Source organism: Papio anubis, unplaced genomic scaffold (assembly GCF_008728515.1).
Source record: "Papio anubis isolate 15944 unplaced genomic scaffold, Panubis1.0 scaffold151, whole genome shotgun sequence".
In the NCBI taxonomy this organism is placed as follows: Eukaryota; Metazoa; Chordata; class Mammalia; order Primates; family Cercopithecidae; genus Papio; species Papio anubis.
Genome location: NW_022161481.1, coordinates 60,340 through 85,874, shown reverse-complemented (window position 1 = coordinate 85,874; position 25,535 = coordinate 60,340). Strand labels below are relative to the sequence as shown.

General features: G+C 35.6%; 1 protein-coding gene across 2 annotated transcripts in view; it reads left to right on the top strand.

Moving 5' to 3' along the window:
• The window catches only part of LOC116268492 (embigin-like), a 54,760-nt gene extending 30,102 nt beyond the window's left edge, over positions 1-24,658 (top strand). Inside the window, exons 3-10 of one of the 2 annotated variants that reach the window (XM_031661428.1) lie at positions 971-1,157; positions 1,392-1,480; positions 12,242-12,369; positions 14,646-14,922; positions 15,757-15,790; positions 18,151-18,205; positions 18,781-18,839; positions 22,935-24,658. In XM_031661428.1, coding sequence (XP_031517288.1) covers positions 971-1,157; positions 1,392-1,480; positions 12,242-12,369; positions 14,646-14,922; positions 15,757-15,790; positions 18,151-18,205; positions 18,781-18,798 — 788 coding nt within the window. In that variant the 3' untranslated portion in view covers positions 18,799-18,839; positions 22,935-24,658. Of the gene's footprint in view, positions 1-970; positions 1,158-1,391; positions 1,481-12,241; positions 12,370-14,645; positions 14,923-15,756; positions 15,791-18,150; positions 18,206-18,780 lie in introns of both variants that reach the window. The other variant, XM_031661427.1, reaches the window with a different exon arrangement.
• Positions 24,659-25,535: the final 877 nt, after the last annotated feature.

Sequence of the window (25,535 nt, the reverse complement as noted above, 5' to 3'; positions counted from 1 at the left end):
TGCTTTTAGTCAGAGTAGCTATTTTAGGAACTCAAATGCCTTCTGCTCAAAATAATTTGTATGCTATCCTGGCATATTCTGGACCCCTTCAGTGTGTGTGTGTGTGTGTGTGTGTGTGTGTGTGGTGTGTGTGTGTGTGGTGTGTGTGTGTATTGTTTTCCTTTTAAGATAAACACTTCAACTTCCCTAAAGCTTCTCTAAGGGTTAGCTCCTTCTCTTCCCACCTATAGATGGGAAGAGAAATTGAGAACCTTTCAGACTACTTTTTAGGTACAAGTTTTAAAAATTTGCTAAGAGGGAAGGTCTAATGTTAAGTGTTCTTATGATAATCAATCGATCAATCCAAAATAAATAAGATATCTATTTTGAAAATCAAAAAAAAGATAAACATCTCATGAATTCATACTGATACTGAAATTCAGTTCAAATTCAGAACTACAGGATGCTTATTTAAATTCTTTGTCCTGTACCTATGTCTATATCCAGTCCCTACGGGTTCTTAAGAAGACTAGGAATGGTTAGAATATAATATATCACTCAAATCCATGTTATACAAAAAACATTCTCGTAATAACTGCCAACAACATGATTACTCAAAATTATTGAAACAGGCATTCCATTCTCACCCATGAGTGTGTTGTATTTACAGTTGTGCTGTTTTTACACTGTCAGAGCATACAGCACACGTTATTGAGTACTCTCTACCCTATATTCTGCTTATTACAGAGTTTAAGGAGATAACTATCACAGCTTTAGGTTTTTTTTAATTGTGTTAATGTTGGATCAAAACATTTCTTGAGGTGTGCATATAAAAGGGAATAAGAAAGGGAACCAACTATGTTGATAGAGGAATAATTCTTCAAATGAATGAAATTGTCAATGAAACACTTCAGTTAATAATTTAAAAGGTTTTATATATTAGATTCCTCTGAATATAACTTTCACATTTTGTCCTCTTTTGTGCTAATAGAACATTCTAGTATGCCAGTAGAAAAAAATATCACTTTAGAAAGGCCTTCTAATGTAAATCTCACATGCCAGTTCACGACATCTGGGGATTTGAATGCAGTAAATGTGACTTGGAAAAAAGACAGTGAACAACTTGAGGATAATTATCTTGTCAGTGCAACAGGAAGCACCTTGTATACCCAATACAGGTGAGTATACAAATTTTAACCTACCTTGCTTGCCAAAAGTAGCTTAATTCTAAATATTTTTGCTGACTGAGCATTCTTCCCTCTGCAGCCACTTGAATGTTATGCTAATATTCTAATTTGCATATTTACAGAATTATTTCTATTTTAAAATTTTGATCAATGGCTAAGTCTTTTCATTTTCATTAAGAAGGTTTTGAGAACTAAGCCTATGTTAATAACTTCAATTATCTTTAGGTTCACCATCATTAATAGCAAACAAATGGGAAGTTATTCTTGTTTCTTTCGAGAGGAAAAGGAACAAAGGGGAACATTTAATTTCAAAGGTCAGTATTAATAGCTTGAGGAATAGTTAATAACTTCAGCACTATGTTCTTAGATTTCTCAATCCTGTAATTTTAAAATTATTTTTACAATAATAAACATAATGTAGCTGAAAGTAAGTCATATGCTTTCCAGAGTCACAAGAGGTAACCTTGAAAATGGTCTTGTATCCCCAAGTCAATTTCCTTTCTGCTTCTGTTCCTCAGCTTAAAGCACAGGTTTTAGTTCAAAAGGATAGCCTACCACTTTATGAGTGAATTATGAGAGTCACATGAATTTCTTTATTTACACCTCTAAATTCATAGTTTTTATAATAGTCCTCCACATTTCTAAGTTATTGTGGTATCAGCCTCTGAGAGCGTGGGTGGATGTTCTATATCCATAGCTCCATGACATGGGATTTTTTTTTATTATTATTATACTTTAAGTTCTAGGGTACATGTGCACAACGTGCAGGTTTGTTACATATGTATACACATGCCGTCTTGGTGTGCTGCACCCATTAACTCGTCATTTACATTAGGTATATCTCCTAATGCTATCCCTCTCCCCTCCCCCTACCCCAGAATAGGCCCCTGTGTGTGATGCTCCCCTTCCTGTGGCAAAGTGTTGTCATTGTTCAGTTCCCACCTATGAGTGAGAACATGTGGTGTTTGGTTTTCTGTTCTTGCGATATTTGCTGAGAATGATGTTTTTGATTTGAAATTGTGGTTTTGATTTGCATTTCTCTGATGGTGAGTGATGATGAGCATTTTTTCATGTGTCTGTTGGCTGTATAAATGTCTTCTTTTGAGAAGTGTCTGTTCAAATACTTTGCTCACTTTTTGATGGGGTTGTTTGTTTTTTTCTTGTAAATTTGATTGAGTTCTTTGTAAGTTCTGGTTATTAGCCCTTAGTCAGATGAGCAGATTGCAAAAATTTTCTCCCATTCTGTAGGTTGTCTGTTCACTCTGATGGTAGTTTCTTTTGCTGTGCAGAAGCTCTTTACTTTAATTAGATCCCATTTGTCAGTGTTGGCTTTTGTTGCCATTGCTTTTGGTGTTTTAGACATGAAGTCCTTGCTCGTGCCTATGTCCTGAATGGTATTACCTAGGTTTTCTTATAGGGTTTTTATGGTTTTAGGTCTAATATTTAAGTCTCTAATCCATCTTGAATTAATTTTCGTATAAGGAGTAAGGAAAGGATCCAGTTTCAGCTTTCTACTTATGGCTAGTCAATTTTCCCAGCACCATTTATTAAATAGGGAATCCTTTCCCCATTTCTTGTTTTTGTCAGGTTTGTCAAAGATCAGATGGCTGTAAATGTGTGGTATTATTTCTGAGTGCTCTGTTCTGTTCCATTGGTCTATATCTCTGTTTTAGTACCAGTACCATGCTGTTTTGGTTACTGTAGCCTTGTAGTATAGTTTGAAGTTAGGTAGCGTGATGCCTCCAGCTTTGATCTTTTAGCTTAGGATTGTCTTGGCAATGCGGGCTCTTTTTTGGTCCCATATGAACTTGAAAGCATTTGTTTCCAATTCTGTGAAGAAAGTCATTGGTAGCTTGATGGGGATGGCATTGAATCTATAAATTATCTTGGGCAATATGGCCATTTTCACAATATTGATTCTTCCTATCCATGATCATGGTATGTTCTTGCATTTGTTCGTGTCCTCTTTTATTTCACTGAGCAGTGGTTTGTAGTTCTGCTTGAAGAGGTCCTTCACATCCCTTGGAAGTTGGATTCCTAGGTATTTTATTCTCTTTGAAGCAATTGTGAATGGAAGTTCATTCATGATTTGGCTCTCTGTTTGACTCTTATTGGTGTATAAGATGCTTGTGATTTTTGCACATTGATTTTGTGTCCTGAGACTTTGCTGAAGTTGCTTATCAGCTTCAGGAGATTTTGGGCTGAGATGATGGGGTTTTCTAAATATACAATCATGTCATCTGCAAACAGGGACAATTTGACTTATTCTTTTCTTAATTGAATGCCCTTGATTTCTTTCTCTTACCTGATTGCCCTAGCCAGAACTTCCAACACTGTGTTGAATAGGAGTGGTGAGAGAGGGCATCCCTGTCTTGTGCCAGTTTTCAAAGGGAATACTTCCAGTTTTTGCCCATTCAATATGATATTGGCTGTGAATTTGTCATAAATAGCTCTTATTATTTTGAGATACGTTCCATCAATACCGAATTTATTGAGCGTTTTTAGCAAGAAGGGCTGTTGAGTTTTGTCAAAGGCCCTTTCTGCATCTATTGAGATAATCATGTGGTTTTTGTCTTTGGTTCTGTTTATATGCTGGATTACATTTATTTATTTGCGTATGTTGATCTGCCTTGCATCCCAGGGATGAAGCCCACTTGATCATGGTGGATAAGCTTTTTGATGTGCTGCTGGATTCGGTTTGTCAGTATTTTATTGAGGATTTTTGCATCGATGATCATCAGGGATATTGGTCTAAAATTCTCTTTTTTTGTTGTGTCTCTGCCAGGCTTTGGTATCGGGATGATGTTGGCCTCATAAAATGAGTTAGGAGGATTCCCACTTTTTCTATTGATTGCAATAGTTTCAGAAGGAATGGTACCAGCTCCTCATTGTACCTCTGGTAGAATTCAGCTGTGAATCCATCTGGTCCTATACTCTTTTTGGTTGGTAGGCTATTAATTATTGCCTCAATTTCAGAGCCTACTATTGGTCTATTCAGGGATTCAACCTCTTCCTGGTTTAGTCTTGGGAGAGTGTAAGTGTCCAGGAATTTATCCATTTCTTCTAGATTTTCTAGTTTATTTGCCTAGAAGCGTTTATAGTATTCTTTGATGGTAGTTTGTATTTCTGTGGGGTCAGTGGTGATATCCCGTTTATCATTTTTTATTGCGTCTATTTGATTCTTCTCTCTTTTCTTCTTTATTAATCTTGCTAGCAGTCTATCAATTTTATTGATCTTTTCAAAAAACCAACTCCTGGATTCATTGATTTTTTTGTGTCTCTATCTCATTCAGTTCTGCTCTGATCTTAGTTATTTCTTGCCTTCTGCTTGCTTTTGAATGTTTGCTTTTCCTTCTCTAGTTCTTTTAATTGTGCTGTTAGGGTGTCAATGATAGATCTTTCGTGCTTTCCCTTGTGGGCATTTAGTGCTATAAGTTTCCCTGTACACTCTGCTTTAAATGTGTCCCAGAGATTCTTGTGTGGTGTATCTTTTTTCTCATTGGTTTCAAAGAACATCTTTATTTCTGCCTTCATTTCGTTATGTACCCAGTAGTCATTCAGGAGCAGGTTGTTCAGTTTCCATGTAATTGAGCAGTTTTGATTGAGTGTCTTAGTCCTGAGTTCTAGTTTGATTGCACTGTGGTCTGAGAGACAGTTTGTTGTAATTTCTGTTCTTTCACATTTGCTGAGGAGTGCTTTACTTCCAACTGTGTGGTCTATTTTGGAATAAGTGCGATGTGGTGCTGAGTGGAATGTATATTTTGTTGGTTTTTGGTGGAGAGTGGGTAGATGTCTATTAGGTCTGCTTGGTGCAGGGTTGTGTTCAATTCCTGGATATCCCTGTTAACTTTCTGTCTCGTTGATCTGTCTAATGTTGACAGTGGGGTGTTGAAATCTCCCATTATTATTGTATGGGAGTCTAGGTCTCTTTGTAAGTCTCTAAGGACTTGCTATGAATCTGGGTGCTCCTGTATTGGGTGCATATATAGTTAGGATAGTTAGCTCTTCTTGTTGAATTGATCCCTTTACCATTATGTAATGGTCTTCTTTGTCTCTTTTGATCTTTGTTGGTTTAAAGCCTGTTTTATCGAGACTAGGATTGCAACCCCTACTTTTTTTGTTTTCCATGTGCTTGGAAGATCTTCCTCCATCCCTTTATTTTGAGCCTATATATGTCTCTGGATGTGAGATGGGTATCCTGAATATAGCAAACTGATGGATCTTGGCTCTTTATCCAATTTGCCAGTCTGTGTCTTTTAATTGGACCATTTAGTCCATTTACATTTGAGGCTAATATTGGTACGTGTGAACTTGATCCTGTCATTATCATATTAGCTGGTTATTTTGCTCGTTAGTTGATGAAGTTTCTTCGTAGCCTCGATGGTCTTTACATTTTGGCATGGTTTTTCCAATGGCTGGTACTGGTTGTTCCTTTCCATGTTTAGTGCTTCCTTCAGCATCTCTTTTAGAGCAAGCCTGGCGGTGACAAAATCTCTCAGCATTTGCTTGTCTATAAAGGATTTTATTTCTCCTTCACTTATGAAGCTTAGTGTGGCTGAATATGAAATTCTGGGTTGAAAATTCTTTTCTTTAAGAATGTTGAATATTGGCCCCCACTCTCTTCTAGCTTGGAGAATTTCTGCCGACAGATCTGCTGTTAGTCTGATGGGCTTTCCTTTGTGTGTAACCCGACCTTTCCCTCTGGCTGCCCTTAACATTTTTTCCCTCATTTCAACTTTGGTGAATCTGACAGTTATGTGTCTTGGAGTTGCTCTTCTCGAGGAGTATCTTTGTGGTGTTCTCTGTATTTCCTGAATTTGAATGTTGGCCTGCCTTGCTAGGTTGGGGAAGTTCTCCTGGATTATATCCTGCAGAGTGTTTTCCAACTTGGTTCCATTCTCTCTGTCACTTTCAGGCACACGAATCAGAGGTAGATTTTGTCTTTTCACATAATCCCATACTTCTTGGAGGCTTTGTTCATTTCTTTTTACTCTTTTTTCTCCAAACTTGTCTTCTCGCTTCATTTCATTCATTTGATCTTCAATCGCTGATACTGTTTCTTCCAGTTGATCGAGTCGGTTACTGAAGCTTGTGCATTTGTCACGTAGTTCTCATGTCATGGTTTTCATCTCTATCAGTTCGTTTATGTACTTCTCTGCATTGGTTATTCTAGTTATCCATTCTTCAATTCTTTTTTCAAGGTTTTTAGTTTCTTTGGCCTGGGTACATAGTTCCTCCTTTAACTCTGAGAAGTTTGATCGACTGAAGCCTTCTTCTCTCAACTCATCAAAGTCATTCTCCATCCAGCTTTGTTCCATCGCTGGGGATGAGCTGCATTCCTTTGAAGGGGGAGATGCACTCTGAATTTTTTAATTTCCAGCTTTTCTGCACTGTTTTTTCCCTATCTTTGTGGTTTTATCTGCCTTTGATCTCTGATGATGGTGTCGTACTGATGGTTTTGGTGTGGGTGTCCTTTCTGTTTGTTAGTTTTTCTTCTAACAGTTAGGACCCTCAGCTGCAGGTCTGTTGGAGTTTGCTTGAGGTCGACTCCAGACCCTGTTTGCCTGGGTATCAGCAGCAGAGCCTGCACAAGATAGAATATTGCTGAACAGCAAGTGTTGCTATCTGATTCTTCCTCTGGAAACTTTGTCTCAGAGGTGTACTCAGCTGTGTGAAGTGTGAGATGTTGGTCTTCACCTAGTGAGGGATGTCTCCCAGTTACGCTGCTCAGGGGTCAGGGACCCACTTGAGCAGGCAGTCTGTCTGTTCTCAGATCTCAACCTCCGTGCTGGGAGAACCACTGCTCTCTTCAAAGTTGTCAGACAGGGACATTACATCTGCAGAGCTTTCTGCTGCTTTCTGTTTACCTATGCCCTCTCCCCAGAGTTGGAGTCTATAGAGGCAGGCAGGCCTCCTTGAGCTGTGGTGGGCTCCTCCCAGTTCATGCTTCCAGGCGGCTTTGTTTACCTGCTTAAGCCTCAGCAATGGCGGGCGCCCTTCCCCCAGCCTTACTGCCGCCTTGCAGTTAGATCTCAGACTGCTGTGCTAGCAATGAGGGATGCTACGTGGGCATGGGAACCCTCCGGGCCAGGTGTGGATTATAATCTCCTGGTGTGCCGTTTGCTAAGACCCCTGGTAAAGCGCAGTAGTAGGGTGGGAGTTACCCGATTTTCCAGGTGTTGTGTGTCTCAGTGTCCCTTGGCTAGGAAAAGGAATTTCCTTCCCCCTTGCACTTCCCAGGTGAGGCAATTCCTCGCCCTGCTTCAGCTCTTCCTGGTTGGGCTGCATCCACTAATCAGCACCGACTGTTGGACATGCCCCAGTGAGATGAACCCGGTACCTCAGTTGAAAATGCAGAAATCACCCATCTTCTGTGTTGCTCACAATGGGAGCTGGAGGCTGGAGCTGTTCCTATTTGGCCATCTTGGGTGCCCTTGACATGGGATTTTAGGATCCATAAAACTTGAAAAATAATACGGAGATGCATAAAGGGTTGCCTACTTTTTATCTCAGCAAGTAAGGATGTTTACAGATATATACAAGCCCCAGAATATCATTTCTCTTCCTTGGAAACAAACAAATTAAAATATTTTATTGTTACCATTATTAAACCAAAACTCAAGAAGGTCTCAATCTCATAATAAAGACTGATTGTTTGAGTTATATAATTATCATTATGAAAAACCCAGTATTTTGTGGTGATTAATGAACCATAGTATCGTGCTGGTATTTGGGAAATGCAATCTGTTGCCATATTAACTACCTTGGACTCTGCTTTGCACTAATTTCCCAGGAAACATGAAAATTGTTGTAACTTTTCCTAAAACTCCTAAAGCCCGACTGTCTGCTGTGACAGAATGTGGATGCTATTCTGAAGGCTCCATCAATAGCATAATAGCATGCTTCACCATTGTCGTGATCTAGTGGTTCATTCCTGTGTCCCTCACTGTGTCCCTTCTCCACTCACAGAGTCATTTTAATTTTATGGCTTTGTAATTGTTCCAATGTGGTGAATATAATAAATTATTGTATTTATATATCTTGATCTCTCCAAAAGCAGAAACTAGTATCATTCTTTGATTATTTTAGTCATGTATATTCTTTTCTTAACTTTTTCCCCTCCATTTGCCTTTAACTTAGTGAAGGACTAGATAACACCATATACATTTCCTTTCAGTTTCCTTTTCCTTCTGTGTTTCATTTTTCCCTCCTCTGCCCCATCTTCCCTTCCCCTCCTCTTTCCTTATCTCTCTTTTCCTTTCCCTGTCTTTTTCTGTCCTTTCTTCCCTCCCACCTTTTAGGTTCATTTCCTTCCCTCCCTTCCTTCCTCCTTCCTTCCTTTTTTCCTCCCTTTCTCTTTCTTTTTGCTTTCTTTCTTTTTCTTCCCAATGAGCTAAAATAATGTTGAACACACAAAATTTCAGTGAACATGTTTTATTGAGTTTTTAATAAATATGTAAAGAAGGCTTACAAATTCTGAGGAAATGCTCACAGAATCTTGTGACTTAATGTGCTCCCAAGATACTCAACTTTAAACACTGTTTTCCTTTTTTTTTTCTAAGACATTGTACTCTGGAAATATATACTAGTCATACCTGCTTTCATTATTGAAGATAACACATTTTTCTCATTAGTTTTGATGGTTACTTAAATTATTATGTGGAATTGATCATTCTTGTGTCTAATGTGAAGATTAACAAGCATTTTACTTTCCAACATACCAATACGTTGAATTGCAAGTATTCACACGGAAGGTCTCTTGATCCTCCAACTGTTTTGACATAACTAAGCTGATTTTGGCTGGTGTCAGCAGCGTTGACCCAAGGCCTAGGATTTAAATCAAGGCTTTAAGGAAAGCAAAGAATCACTGAATATTTACTTTTTTTCGTTTTCTAGTTGTCTTGAAGCAGTTTAGGTTAGCTAATTTATTTTAATGCCCATTTAACATTAATGTAACTTTTAAGTATGTATTATATCTTGAAGATATTTATAAAATTAATAAATTGGGTCCTTTCAAATCTTCCTTGGTAAAATAAAAATTCTCTATAATTCATCTAAATTGAATATTGCTTAGAGAAATAATTTTACTTGAGTAGTATTTAAAGACATCTGTACATTATTCATATTATAGTTATTTAATAGGTCTGAAAGGCTTATAAAATGGTATATATTTTTATAAATGTCCTATTATTTCTCCATATGGTTTACTTAATGTTTTTTCCTAAGAAGAATAATCTTTTCTTAGAAGCCTTACAACTGCATGTAGACGAAAAGCCTGTTTTATTCTCTATTTTAAATTGAGCCAAAGATAAATTTTTCTGCCATTGACTACATGAGCCACCTATAGTGCATGAGCCTGAGTCTTCAGAACAATTCATCAGCAAAGACCCTGCTGCTGTCTTTATGGGTGCTGGTTGATTTACTACTACAAGGTTGTAAACGTCCCTCAAGATTATGATTAGCTCAGTGCACAAAAACCTGCTGACTTTGTGTTTCACTGTTGATGCCAGGACAGAGGAGACAGCAAAAGTGTACACTGGGAGTTTGTGACTGCTAATATGTTGCTGATTACTTGCCACCCAAGAAAGAGAAAGATGAGTGATGGTCTATAGTGTTTCTCAGTAGTGGGTCAAATATTCTGAGTGGTTGTTGAAAGCTTCCATAATATTTATCAGTGTTACAGTCTCTTAGTAGAAAGTATGCAGAAATATAATTGGTAAAGAACAAGAACTTTTTGGAAGTCATGATGAGATTTTGATAGTACCAAATGCAGTGAAGCCTGTCATAGCTCAACTATATGTCTTTCCCTGGAAGTATCTAAACATTCAAAGTATGAAAAGGTAGCATAATAGAATCAGCTGGGACTTCAGCTCTGGATCCCAATGTTGAAGTATAGTTAGCATTTTTTTACTACATGAAGTAATCTTTTTTCCTAATTTGGTGATACCTAAAAGTCTTTGAACCAATATGACATTTAGGCCAGTTTGTTCTAGTTCATGAATATATGAATATAGTTTCCAATTTTACAACTCCAGAGAGCTGTTACTTTCACTGGGTATATCCAAACCCCGTCTTCCTAGACACTAGCCTGAATCAGCAATTTCACCACCTTCAAACCTGGTTTATTCCAACCCCAGCACTCTTATGCATCCTACTTTATGCAAACTCTTAAAAGGTCAACAGGGCACATTCGAATACTGTCTCACTGTCCTTATATTAATAAATATTTCCAAACATAAGCTATGGCCCCAAATCCCAGAATAGTCCAAACAAATGTCATGTTCCCTAAACATAGTGTATTTTGTAATTTAAATCCACACTGCTGTTATTAGCCATATATAGCAGAACAAAAGCATGGTTTATGGTATTTTAGTCATTAGTCTAGGGGTTAATCAAGAAAACTGAAGAGATGGCAAGAAAACAGAATTTTGGTTTCAGCTTTTCCATGTTGTCACTCAGTCATTGTCAGTTTCCTGCAATTTACAGCCTGATCTTAATATTTAGTTGGGATGGTTTAATAACATAATCATATGTTCCTTATCAAATCTCATAGAATACTCAACTTTCTTGAAAAGCCCCTTGCAGATTCCAGTATGCTTCCCAAGCAGGTGGCTCTTCGAGGAATACTGAAAAACAGTGTATATTCTGCCGATTTTTTCCCCAAGAATTACCTTTCTTCCACATTTTATTTTTAGCCTGTGGGTAAATTTTGGTATTTTGAACCTATTTCAACACATATTTTCCTGCTAAAGCATGACTCAATTGCCAGAAAGAAACGTGGAGATTGAGAAATAGGATATCTGGGAGATAAACAACCTGAGAAAGAGGAAACTGTGTCCTTAACTCTTTAGTGTCTAATACAAAGCCTGCACTCCAAAGCAGCATTTGTTTTAAGGTGAGCCTAACAGGGCCGTAGAGGTCGTTGCCCTTGTAATGCACTAATGCATCTTGTGCCTCTTCACGTGGAAGTCAAGAAGTGTGGCTGCTCTTCCTTTCAGGTTATAGGGAACCTTGTGACTTCAGCAAAGAATCCCTATTTTAGCAAAGCTCCAATCTCTGCTTATCTGCAGGTCTTTAGTTGACATAATTTCATCCATTCTTTCCCTACTGGCAAACTAAACATATAAATGAAAAAAGTAAACACACAGACACACGCATATGGCACACACACAGACATACAAAACCAAAAAAAGCAAAATCCTGCTAAAATTTGAAGAAGTAAAAGAAAAAAATTAAAATAATCTTAGTTGATGAGTCTATATCTTCAATGTAAGTGTACCTTCTATAATGCATCCTTCTAGGTCAATCAGAAGGAACTGATTGCACCATGTAGGCTTTTCATTGTACTGTTTATGCTCTTACGTTTTACTATTCTTTACCAAGTTATTTACATCCTTAAAACTTATTTTTTTTCTAAATTCAGTGCTCATTTGTATTCTGTTTCTAATGGAATCTACTTCAAACTTCCTTGACTAGGAAATTTATCATAATGGATATTAGTGTATATATATTTTTTACAAAATCACATGAAATCATTTTTAAATCTTATTTTCTGTTTTACACTGTTCTCTTTTTGTCAATTTTCCTTTGTTCCTTGTTCCCACCTTCTCTAACTCTTTGCTGGCTTTTAATAAATTAGTATCAACTAAAGATTTCCTATCCTGGAAATTTTATCTTCTCACTCAAAGGCTACCTGAGGTTAAAACTTTGAAGAAAATAATTACTCTAAGGTAGCTTAGTAAGTGGGAAGAAAGAACAGGGCTTTGAAAACGTGAAGCCTCTTTTTTTATCCAAAACATGTAACTTATCCAAAAAGGAACAATACTTTTGTTGTTAGGCTCAGTAATAGAAGACCTTCCATTTCTATACATTGGAGACAATTATATTGAATCTGTCTACTATTATTATTACTGCTAACTACACCCTAACTAGTATAAATTAGTTTCATTTATATATAACTGAAAGTATGTAAAATAATGTAATGAAAAAATGAAAGGTGACAGTATCTGCACATTTAATGCATTTCCTTTACCTAAACTCTTTCAGTAACATACATTTCTCTATTTTATTCTCAGTCCCTGAACTTCATGGGAAAAACAAGCCATTGATCTCTTACGTAGGGGATTCTACTGTCTTGACATGTAAATGTCAAAATTGTTTTCCTTTAAATTGGACCTGGTACAGTACTAATGGGAGTATAAAGGTAAGATGGTTCCTTGATTTGAAGAAAACAACAAAAACAAAAAACATTTATTTAATAACAAGATTGTAACAGACTCAACATTCCTAAGATGATTTATACTTTTGTTATATTGTTCTTTAGCTTATGTTCATAAAGAAAGAGCAGTGACAAACGGAGTTTTCATTTGATGGTTTTTGGCATGTTTACATTATACATATGAAGATACTCTTAACGTTTCATTAGCTGGTACTTTGTTTTTTAAGTTTAACAATTTAATTACATTCTTTGAAAAGAAATTACATTTTGTGAATAGTTGCCTAGTTTAGAAATAACTCCATTAGAAAAGATTCTTTTTAAAAATCATTCCGTGAAAGTAACTAGAAAAAACGCTAGCCACCTTTTTGGGATTCTGTCTCCTGAAACATCTGTGATAGAATGGAAAATAATGGCACTATTTGAGAAAATTATGAAAACTTTGTAACTTAATATTACATCTTGAGTTCTATCAGTAATTGTCATTGGCCTTTTCAAGATACCTGAGAGAAGCCAAATACTTTTAATTCCCTTTTTACTAAGAGAAATCACTATTCAGAGAGCTGATATTAAGAAAAACATGAGTATTTTGTAAATAATTTCTGGTTTCCTTTCTTCTCCCCAAATAGCCTCTAATGGCAGGAAAATGTAGGACATTGTCCTTTAGGAGACACCCTTCCTTTGCCCTGGCACTAATAAACATTACAATTTGAAGTCCCGTTAAAGGCAAGCTATAATTGTAGAAGGAACATGTGAGACAGTGTAGATGTTACAATGAAATATTAAATTCTTTCTTAGACAAAATTGGTGTTATTATAGACTATTGAAGGATGACAGATAAATGACTCAGAAGGGAGTGTGACTTATTCTGTGCTAACAGGTTCAGTTTTTCAATGAAATAGCTCCAACAAAATCCCGTAGATGCAGACTAAAGCCATTCCTACTGCTGCTTGTCTTCTGATGGATGATGAGGAAAGGCAATCATTGTGTATATGTAATTTTTTTAAAAAAGTGTAATTTTGTAAAAACAAATGTCAACTGTGGTATTTGAAATACACAGCTTTATTTATTGATCTGTACGTGGTACGACAATACGTGAAAAACATTACCCTTCATCTAATTATATCCGATGTTGAAAATGTCATTTTAGACGTACTGGTGCTTCCGTCTATAATGCTATACTAGTCATTATCCTCTTAATTTGACTCTAAGCATGAGTCATATTAGGGTGTGAGAAAAGTGTGGGGAACAGGGGGCAGGTCAAAACTTGAGCACAAATGCCTTTTCAAAATGTAGACCAACCATGTGCGTCAGAATCAGCTGGGTACTTATTAAAAATATGGTATTTTGATTGATTAGCTCTGACCAATCTGTACCAAACATCCCAGGCAGTGCTGTGCACATGGTGCCAGGTTGCTGTAATTTTTTTTGCACAAATAATATATTCATAGACAGTTCTTCCTTTGATAAGCTCTGAGAATATTTGTATGCAGATTACCACTTATTGAACAGTGCGGTTGAGTGATGGAGCAGGGAAAGCATCAAATGGCTTGGGAATAAAATTTAATTTAAATAGATTAAATAAAACAGCCCGAAATAGCTTAGTATGTCACCTTGTGAGGCTGTGGAAAACCCAGCAACTCTTAGAAGCCAGCTTACCTGAGAGAGAAAGAAATTCGGATATGAAAAGGCAGAAGGTGTACAGTTCACTTTGGATCCCAGGCTCACAGGGGGTCCCCTCCATTCTATCTACATCACCTCCAAAGGCCTGAAAGTTTCATCTTCATTTCTAGCCTGGGGAAATCACATTGTCGGAGTGAGCAATTTTCCTTTATAGGAATTATCAGAAATAGTAGCTTTCAGGGTGGTAGTTGTTTAAATATGTGCCTGTGCTTGTGAAGGAAAAAGTACTTTGACTAAAGCACTAGGCAAGGATAGGAATGTGAGACTCAGATGTTTGGGATTTTTCTGTTTTTAGTTCTTCTATAATATTTAGCCATGATGACCTACTTGCTTCTTTGTAGTTTTAAACATTCACCGCTAAATCCTTATAGCAATGTATACATGTTTTCTTTGTTTGTTCCCTGGGAGATCAAACTCTGATAAGACTTAAGTCTGTTATAGATAACCTCTCATACATTTTAATATGCTTTTCTCTAGTAAGCAATATTGTTGGCATTATCTTATAGCTTTCACTCAGAAACTACATCATGTATCTTTTATGTACTATGATAGGAATGGATTTTAATGTCTCCTTATATTAGGTTCCTGTTGGTGTTCAAATGAATAAATATGTGATCAATGGAACATATGCTAATGAAACAAAGCTGAAGATAACACAACTTTTGGAGGAAGATGGGGGATCTTACTGGTGCCATGCACTATTCCAAGTAGGCGAGAGTGAAGAACACATTGAGCTTGTGGTGCTGAGCTATTTGGTGCCCCTCAAACCATTTCTTGCAATAGTAGCTGAAGTGGTTCTTTTAGTGGCCGCCATTCTGCTTTGTGAAAAGTACACACAAAAGAAAAAGAAGCACTCAGGTGGGATTACTTTTTGTTTTTTGTTTTTTTTAGAAAGTATTATCAGTTAATTATAAGTATCATTTACTTATATGGATTATGATTTGATACATTGCAATGACTTTAGGATTTTTGGGGAAAATCTTCATTTTCTTATTTGGAGCAGTATTTAGGTTTACAACAATGGTGACAGTGAGGTAGAAACATGTATCAATGGTCTTCCTGTTTCAATTCCTGAAAATAAAAGTGCCTTTTTTCTTTCTCTTCCCCACCTCACCCCTAACCCCCCCGCCTTTTTTTGGTGCTACTGGTACCTAAGTACCAGTTAGGTGATATGTATTCTGGCCCTGGATTATTAGAAAAATCTATGATTTTAATATAAAAAGTCTCAAAGAAACAGTTTTTCTTTCACTTAGATTATCATTTAAAAAAAATATTTTATTAACCATTCCAGAGTTCTCATTGAAGAGAGACTGTCCTGTCATTTCCTATTTTTGCAGCCTGTGCCTGATGGGTTACAGGTTGATAAAGCAATAATCCTCGAGAAAATTGACCTTACATCCTGTTTTCTTTCCTGATTTTGTACTAAATTTTAATGATTTAAGTAATGACAAACTAAGCAGTCATGTTTTTGAAAATACCAAGCCACTAAACTATGTTTGATCAGAAATGCAGATAAGGTCTGTAGTGCAGATGAAGGAGGTATAGGTGTCTAAGGTAGCATGTCTCTCCTTCATTCCAAACAGGAGAAACAGCATAGTACTTTCTTACATAGGAAGGAGGTTTAATTGAGCATATATGTTCCATAAAAATGACAAACCAACTTCATAGTCAAATTCTTCTTTTGTTACACAGATGAGGGGAAAGAATTTGAGCAGACTGAACAGCTGTAAGTATTATTTTTTACAGATTAATTTTCACTTGAGTAAAATATAGGGAAATATAAAATTGAATGAAATGTTTGCAGTTGGGGGAAAAAAAGCAGAGGAGTATTTTCTGTATATGTCCATGTGGTGGTGAAAAGTGGCATTCCAAGTCTGCCTGCCTCCGTGAGAATTCTTCTTCATCACTTACTACCTGCACTTCTCTGTACTTCAGCTGTCTTCTCTACAAAATGGATTTAATAATAGTACTTACCATATGAGCTTGTTGGATGGAATGAATATTATATATGTGTAAATGCGTAGCATAGGTTTTGGTGCACAGAAGGTGTACAGTAACCATCAGAAGTATTTAATATTATTTTTTTAAAGCAATGGTTCTCAAGCCTGGCTATTTTTGATCACTTAAGAGTCTCTTTAAAGATACAGTTGCTCAGACCTTGCTGAATCTCCTGGATCAGAATCTCTTGGGTTGGGGCTACGGCATCTGTATTTCTTGAAAACATCTACGAATGGTTTTGATCTTCTGTCTGTTGAAAATCACTGGCCTAGAATTCTCTTAGTTATTCAGAGAACACAAATTGTGCCACAGGTTCTCTTACACAGCCTTTGTTTAGAGTTAAGCATGAGGAGATCTGGAAATAAAATCACCACGGATGTAATTTAGTTTGGCAAAGATGGGAGTTCCGAATTCCTCCAAGCCGGAGAACTGAGTACGGAGGCCAGTGACAGAGGTGTCTAACACTGGGATTAACGCCTGAACAATAGAGCCAAGGGCTGGGGGCCAGGAAAACGAGGCTAGATTAAAGTTGCCGCAAGAAACTTGAGAAGTGGAAGGCCCGAGCAACTATTACCAACACAAAATGGCACTTAGAGTTTATCAGCCAACAGGAGCTCTATGGAGAGAGTGTTACAGGCACAAATAGCAGGAGTGGAGTAGACAGTTGTCATTTAGATGTTTGTAGACATTATTCAAATAATCATGTTCACTCAGTTCACATAGGCTGGTAAAATAAACCAATATGATATGAGCTTCCACGTTAAGGGCACAAAATAACTACATCAGAAATCCTATAACACCAGATAGAGAAAAGCAGCATTGTCTTAGAATCATAGACACCTATAGTTGGAAGGGAATTGTATCTCTCCCAAAGGAATCCCTTCTCTTTCTGGAGAGCGTCGACATTTATGTTGATTTGAACTTTTAATCTTTCCTATTTCCATGTGTTGGCCTTTTTCTTGTTCTTAGCATCATATAACAAACGTGACAGTCATTGACATATTTGAAGACAGAACCTTGCTCGGGTTCCTTTATTCTCTGAGCTCTGCCTCCCACTGTCTCTAACCATTCCTCTGAGCTCACATTTGGAGGTTGCATTCTGATTTAAAACACACTCTGAAAGGATGGTGCCAGAACAGTGTGGAATGGACCATCACTTCTGAACAATGTAAAATGGATTCAATCTGTAGTGTAAAAGATGAATTTTTTTTTTCTGAAAATTGGGTTAATATACTTCATTTTGCTCATCTTATACAGCACCATAAGGATCACTGAAGGTGTTTAGTTTTTCTTATCTTTAGGTTATTTCACTATCTTTAGATTGCATACAAATATCAAGGGCACTTGAACTCATTCAGAACAATGAGCTTTTTGGTGCCCCTCAAACCATTTCTTGCAATAGTTGCTGAGGTGTTTTCTTAGTGGCCATTATTCTGCTTCTGAAGAGTACACACAAAAGAAAAAGAAGCACTCAGGTGGGATTTCTTTTTTTTAGAAAATATTATCTGTTAATTATAAGTAACACTGTCTTATGATATGCATTATGATTTGATAATTGAAGCCTGCCCCCAAGACCTTGAAGGGCAATGTATTCATTATGCATACTGGTTATTTAGTTTTAGTCAATCTTTAGAATCTGAGGCCCACATTTGTACTCCTGCTGTGATAAACTTTGGGTGGAAAAAGAACCATTTTTAACCTCTAATTCAGTGTAATAAGCACACAAATGTATAGCACCAATATCACACATGTTGGCTGACCTCCTAATTGGCTATTACCTTGCATGTTTCCAAAACCACACATAAGTTATGGTCTTTATGCCCAAGTCCTCACTCATGCTTAGGCAGAAGCAATTCTCCCTGTGCACAAAATCAACAAGCCTTTATCACTATCATTTGTGGTTACGGCTCCTCTTCAAGCAATGCCATAAAAATAAATTCAACATTGTAAGTAAAATATTTTTAGGAAGAAAGAATTCTGTCTGTATTGACATTTTACATTTTAACCTGATAGCCATATCAGTGATGTACTTACTTAATTTTATATAATACAAACATTTAGTAATTTTCTTTTTTGTTTTCTGTACAGGAAATCAGATGATAGCAATGGTATAGAAAATAATGTCCCCAGGCATAGAAAAAATGTAAGTTACTTCTGAATGATATTCCAAATAAAAGGTAAAATTCAATATACATAGGCTACCTATTAGTTACTTTTTTTTTAGTTCCGTAAAAGATCTGGTCATTTATGATGTGCTCAAATATGCTTATTTACACTATTATAGGGGAATATGTACAGTATAGTTGTACAAAAATAAATACTTTCCTTTTCCACCAGAGGACACATAGCAACCAATCTAGAAGTAAATCTTTTGCACTGGCTACATATTTTATTTTATCACCATGGGCTAGTTTCTTTTACAGTTTTTCATGTAGCTGTATTTGTTTTCCTCTCAAATTTTCTGGATTTTCTGTTACTTTAGTTTCATCTATTCCCATATATTTGGGGGTGTAAACTTATGCATATAATATGCTAACTTTCTTTGCTGATTAGATTCAAAATTTTTAGTTCATCAACATTAGAATAGGAGATCTTTGTTTTGGCAGTAGATTGGATCCCTCACTTCCCAGTATTTTTTGCTTTGCTAAAGTGATAGTAAGTTACTATAAAGTAACCAGAACACACTAATTATATTTGATTATACTTTATTTAACTCAGGAATCTCTGGACCAGTGAATGCAAAACCTCATGTCGAGAATCATTGGAAGATATACAGAGTTCGTATTTCAGCTTTCTTTATCCTTCCTGTTAAGAACCTCTGAGTTTTTAGTTTTAAAAGGATGAAAAGCTTATGCAGCATGCTCAGCAGGAGAGGAGCTTCATCAATAATACATGCTATCTCAGATCTAAGGGTATATTTTCATTCTGTAATTATGTTACATAAAAGCAATGTAAATCAGAATAAATGTGGTAGACCAGAATAAAATTAATTATATTCTGGTCTTCAGAGTACACACGGAACAGATATCAGCAGAATCACTTAATACTTCATAGAATAAAAATCACTCAAAACCTGTTTATAACCAAAGAATTCATGAAAAAGAAAGCCTTTGCCATTTGTCTTAGAAAGTTATTTTTTTACAAAATCATGCTTATTATTAGTATCTATGGAAGTATATGTAACAGTTTTTATATAAAGGTCATCTTTCTGGGATAGTGAAAAAATATGTCTTTACTAAGTTGAATACTTTCTGCCTTTGCTAATGATAGTTATTCTACAATCTCCACAAGAAAAACATACCTTTTATCCAGAAATATTGGCTTAAGGCAGATAAATAAAACTGTGCTTACTCTAAAGCTCTGTCACTACAAAAGCAAATTTTCCAGTCTTTATTCCACTCATAACCACTACTCTCCCCACCAGGCTAAAGTGCTTATTAGTCTTTAATTAGGGTTTTGAACTTCATAAGGTATACCATTGTTTATGTTTTAGAGTACAGGTCCATATAGTTGTAATACCTAAAACACTCCTACACTGATGCTTTTGTGGCTCATGGTTTCCTGGTGTCTTTGATTTAACACCTGGCTTCCTGGTATCTATGGCTGGTTAGATATCTAAACTTGTATTATTAGTGCTTTACAATAATAATTCCCTCGACTGAAGTCCAGAAGTACTAAAGTACTTCTTTTTTATTGCTGTGAATGCCTTAGACTTATCTTCAAAAATAGGATGCGTTGTTTCTATTGCGTATATAACTGAAATATTTTATAAACTCACTGTAATCAAATCTTATAAAATCTGAATCGACATGAAAAGTTGTCAGTGCTTGAATGAAATACTAAAATCATGCCACAGGATGCTAGATAAGGTAAATGACCATGATGTGTCCTTGGAACTGGTGGGTGCAGTGTTGGCACTGCTCGCAGGGCAACAACTTTAAGAACAGAAGAGTGGTGGTGTGGAACCCAAGATTCTTGGCGACTAGGGGATTTAAAGGTTGGGGAGGAGTAATTCAATGATTTGAAAAGAAATACTTTATAAAAATTTACTCCATATATTGGCTAAGAAAAATGTAATAAAATTTTGGTAGTGAAAATTATATCACTAATGTTTACCATTATTACTAGTATGAATAATACACATAAGGTAGTGACTTGGAAGCTGGTGAATTCTTTGTTGGTATAACAAAATGCAATATTCTGTTGTAAAGCATCCTAACTACACATGTAAGTTTGCTGAACTTGAATACATCCCAGTAATGGCAAACTTCATTTTATTCTTGGTTTTCATTTTATTCTGGTCTCAGGTCCATGCATTTATTTTAATTTAATTAATTATTATTTTGACATTATTTGGGTGATATCTATATAATGGTAGATAACCAATCAGCTTAATTAATCTAAACTATTTGAATTCGGGGAAATATTAGTCAAATCTGCTGTTTGACTAAATACAATTCAAAGCAGTATATTTGTGACTGGGAATATAGAACACAAGGAAACAAATGTGTAGGCCAACAAATGTGTAGCCCATCTGCAGTATGCATTCTTCCATTTTGCCACCACTAACCTTCAAGGCTGATACAATTTTCAAGCAAGAAGCATTGCTTCCTGAAGGTAAAATAATCAGAAATATTTCAAGAGTAAATTGAATTTTTAATTGGCAATACTGTGTTTTTTTGTTTGTTTGTTTTGTTTTTTGTTTTTTGTTTTTTTTTGCAAAAATACTTTATTTCAGTAACCTTAAATAGGAAAAGTACTCAAAAATTAAAGTTGATGTTTGGCTTTTTATAGTCTTTCTAGAGGACTTCTAGAAAATTACCACTGTTGGATTTTAATCTGCTTCCATTAACCAATCTTATAGTGATGATAAATGGATTAACTAATACTGACCAACTGTAAATTGACTGCAAATAATAAGCCACATAAAAGCTGAAGTAGGAAAACTACTCAAGTTTATATATTAGGCACCTTGGGTAATTCTCTTAGTCTTTCCAGCTAACAAGGATTTTCAGCATAATAAGTAGATTTAATGATGGCATAAAATTCTCAGATACTTTCATACACATTTTTTTGCCAAAGTGTAAATCTCCTTTTGCAGTCTTTTTGTTATTATCCCAACATCTAGCTTCTCAGACCCCGATCTAGAACTCATTGTGATATTTTCTTCTTCTGTGTTAATTAACACTTATAGGTCATGAATCCCTGCTCCTTTGACCTTTTTAATAGTTCATGAATCCACCCCATTGCCTTCCCAACTCTGCCCTCACCAGCTGCAACAGCTAATGCCTTGATTTTGCTACCTCAGTCTCCTTTTCTATTAATCCCTCTTTTACATGGCTGCCTGAGTCCACTTTCTCAAACACAAACCTCACTATGCAACTTTGGAATCTCTGTAGGCTCACCTTTGCCATTTCTTAATATTGCATTCTCCAAATTGCTAATCTCTATCCAGTCTCTTGAACTAGACTTGGCACATGGAGATTCCGCTCAGAAAGTGCTCTTCACACTTCCACCTGCTTGACTAACCCCAGGTTATCTTTCAAGACTTTAATCTGATCTTGTGTCTTAGAGAAGCCCCCATACCTAGTAGAGCAATTACCATCTTACATGCTTAAATAACTCCACATTTATTTGTGTTTATTACTCTGTGTTATAAATACACATTTGTTGTTCTCTCTCTTGGATTATTTTCTTTCTTTGTCCTGTAACTACCAGTGCAAGGGTGCAATAGAGATGTCTTAAAATGTGTATTGAATGGATGAATGTATAAATAAAAATTAAATTTTGTAAATTTCTACTTATTCTTAGAAAAACAATCTAAATTGTGACAAATCATAATTGAAAAAAAATTATAAAGAAAAACAAGCTTTTATAACTTCAGTATTTGCTTCTTTTACTTTGAAAAAAACATAGAATAGTATAAAGGTCCAGTCATATTTTCTTTAATAATGAATTAGTGTCTTCTGAGCAAAAGGAGTCTAATTCCTAAACTATTACACAGATTATGTTGCATTCAACTTACTTAAATTTCCCTTGTTCTTCGTGTTTCATGGACAGTACAAATGCAAACCTTATTTTTATCCTTTATTCTAATAATGCATTGATTTTAAATATAAAGAATTTTAGGCCAGGGATGGTGGCTCACACCTATAATCTCAGAACTTTGGGAGGCCAAGGAGGATAGATCACATGAGGATAGGAACTTGAGACTAGCCTGGGCAACAGAGTAAGAAGACCCTGTCTCTACAAAAAATAAAAAAGAAATTAACCAGGCATGGTACTTGCCTGTAGTTCCAACTAAGCTGAGGCGGGAGGATTACTTGAGCCCAGGAGTTTGAGGCTGCACTGAGCTGTGATTGCCACTGCACTTCAGCCCGGGAGACAGAGGAAGACCCTGTATCTGTTCCCTCCGAAATTTAGCGATTGTATTCCTTTACATCGTACTGTAGAGAGTTGATGTTTGTGTTCACTCCCTAACCTCCTTCCACTTTCCCCTGCCAGTATACTTCAGAGTATCTCAGATCCAATTTAAAATTTAATCCTAAAACGTATAATTATTTTCACAGTTTCATAGTTTAGTTTTGATCACTGAAAGCGTTTCTTTCGTTTTGTCTAATTGAACAAATTTATGCAAGGAATTGGGGACCTATTCCTCATTAGCATTGTTCATCTATAGGTGGAAATCAAGTATGTGTCGCAGTATTAATTAAAGGCAAAGTGACCTATTTGTACTACATTCTGAATAAATACTCATTAAATGAATGAAAAATAGAAGTATGACTCAATTATTTTAGAATCTTAAGTTATACAGATTTATGTAATGTCTATTTTGATTTTTATTAATTAACCATGAATTTATCCTACTCTAGTATTGAGAAAAAGGAAATGGAATTATGGATCCTTCTTTCATATGATACTTAGGAATGTATCTGCACTGTATCCAGAAGGTCAGTTACATGCCCTGTTTACCAATTGAATTCTGCTTCACTAAGAATAATAATAACTGACATTTAGTACATGGCATATGATGGGCACTGTACAAAATGCTTTGACATGTTTTGTTCATTTAATCCACACAATGGTCCTATGCTGTAAAAACAGTTAATATCTACTTTTTTATAAATGAGGAAACTCTAGCTTAGAGAGATTAGGTAAGCTGCCTAAAGTCACTCTGTCTGTTAAGTGTTTAGAGCTGAGATTCACATTCACGGAGTCCTCCTGAAGAACCTAGGATTAACCGCCATGTTGAACAGCTTTGGCCTGCAAATTACATGCTTCTTAGAAAACAAGGCTATTATCTGTAATCTGTATTTTTTAATATCAATTTTATTCCTTTCAACTGGTCAGTTATATCATAAATTCCATGAAATTTTTATGGAACCCATGCTTTGCCACTCTTATATCCCTATAGTGGTGCTGGGGAATCAGGACACATTTATTTGCCTTAGCACTCTTTCTTTCTTTTTTCTTTTTTTTTGTAATTTTACGTATAAATTGGGAGGGTGGCCTTAAAATTTATCATCCAACCACTGAAAGTGAAAGAAGGTGCTTTTTATGATTTCACCAGGATAACAGGCAGAAAATACTCTCTGGTCACACATTTAGCCTGCAGAGAGCATTTAAGTATGTTATGGATCGTCTGCCCTAGACACAACAGTGGCATCTGCAACAAGTAAATGATAAACAAAAATCAACTTTCAGAGAAATAGCTATTTTTAGTAAACATAGGGAAATAGCCATTTTAAGTAAATGTCAGGTGAGTCTCACTATATAAACTGCCTATAATGAAACAGTTTAGTAAGCTTAAAGTTCTATAATCTCCAAAAGCATCTAACAGGTTGGGATTTATTGGTATGCAAAAGTATCATTCACAAATTGTAAGAGAAGCTGTCAAAGTCATGTTTTTGCTGGCCTATGGAATGTACTGGAGAATTCTTTGGACTTGCATATCTTCTGATTCATGTATCATAATAATGTCTGTGTGATTCTCAGTGAATCATCAATGCGTGATTGTGCTTTTACAATAAAATTTGTTTATGAAGTCAGTGAAAATAATTCATGAATAACATTGTCAAAATTACTTTTAGTCACATGATTAACCTGCAACACTATGTTTATTATTTTTATGTGTTGGCTTATTACATTTAAAAACTTTGTTTGTAAAAACTGATTTTGCTATTTAATTTTTAATTTAGAAAATAATGTAGCACAATGTTAGATTTATTACATATGTAACTGTAATACTATTTAATGCTGCAAAATCATAGCACGTAATGTTTATAACTTTAGCATTTTATTAACTGTCTTTGTACCTTTAAAGAAAGAAATATGATCATAATCTTTAGTTTTATTTAAATCAAGGATCATGGATTTATTTTGTCATACTTTCTAATAATTATAATGTTTTCCTTTGTAAGCATATGTGCCTAAATTCTCATCGAGGGCTTTCTGTACTGTGTAAATAGCACAAAATGTCTATATAGGAATGTTTAAAAAACATTTTCTATTTCATGTAACTCAAAAGATACATCTAATATGCAATTAAATTGAATAAAATGATACTTTGTGAATTAAAAATTTAAGTATTGGAAAACATTGTCATACTTTTTATTTTTTAATAGTTTAAAAGAGAATATAAAGGCACTAAACAGAAAACATTAGTTTTTTTTTTTTCTTTGTGTATACTCACAAGTAATTTAAATCATGTTGAACAATATGTCCTTCTCAAGCACAGTGAAAAAGTGCACCTAGAGCTGGGATTCTAGTTTAACACATCAAACTAGAAGTCAGAAGTCTTTCAGAAAGGAATTTTCAAAGTATCCCAAAATATATTTGAACAGTTTAAAAGGCAGTAATGAACTTCATAAAAATAGATATAGTTTTTTTGCATATAAGAAATAGTTTTTATTACTATAAAGAAAATAACTTTTTAAATGTTTCACTGTAATTTATTTATTTATTTATTTATTTATTTATTATTATAACTTAAGTTCTAGGCTACATGTGCACAACGTGCAGCTTTGTTACATATGTATACATGTGCCATGTTGGGGTGCTGTACCCATTAACTCGTCATTTACATTAGGTATATCACCTAATGCTATCCTTCCCCCCTCCACCTACCCACAATAGGACCCAGTGTGTGATGTTCCCCTTCCTTTGTCCAAGTGATCTCATTGTTCAGTTCCCACCTATAAGTGAGAACATGCAGTATTTGGTTTTCTGTTCTTGCAATAGTTTGCTGAGAATGATGGTTTCCAGCTGTATCCATGTCCCTACAAAGGACACAAACTCATCCTTTTTTATGGCTGCATAGTATTCCATGGTGTATATGTGCCACATTTTCTTAATCCAGTCTGTCACTGAGGGGCATTTGGGTTGATTCCAAGTCTTTGCTATTGTGAATAGTGTCGCAATAAACATACGTGTGCAGGTGTCTTTATAGCAGCATGACTTATAATCCTTTGGGT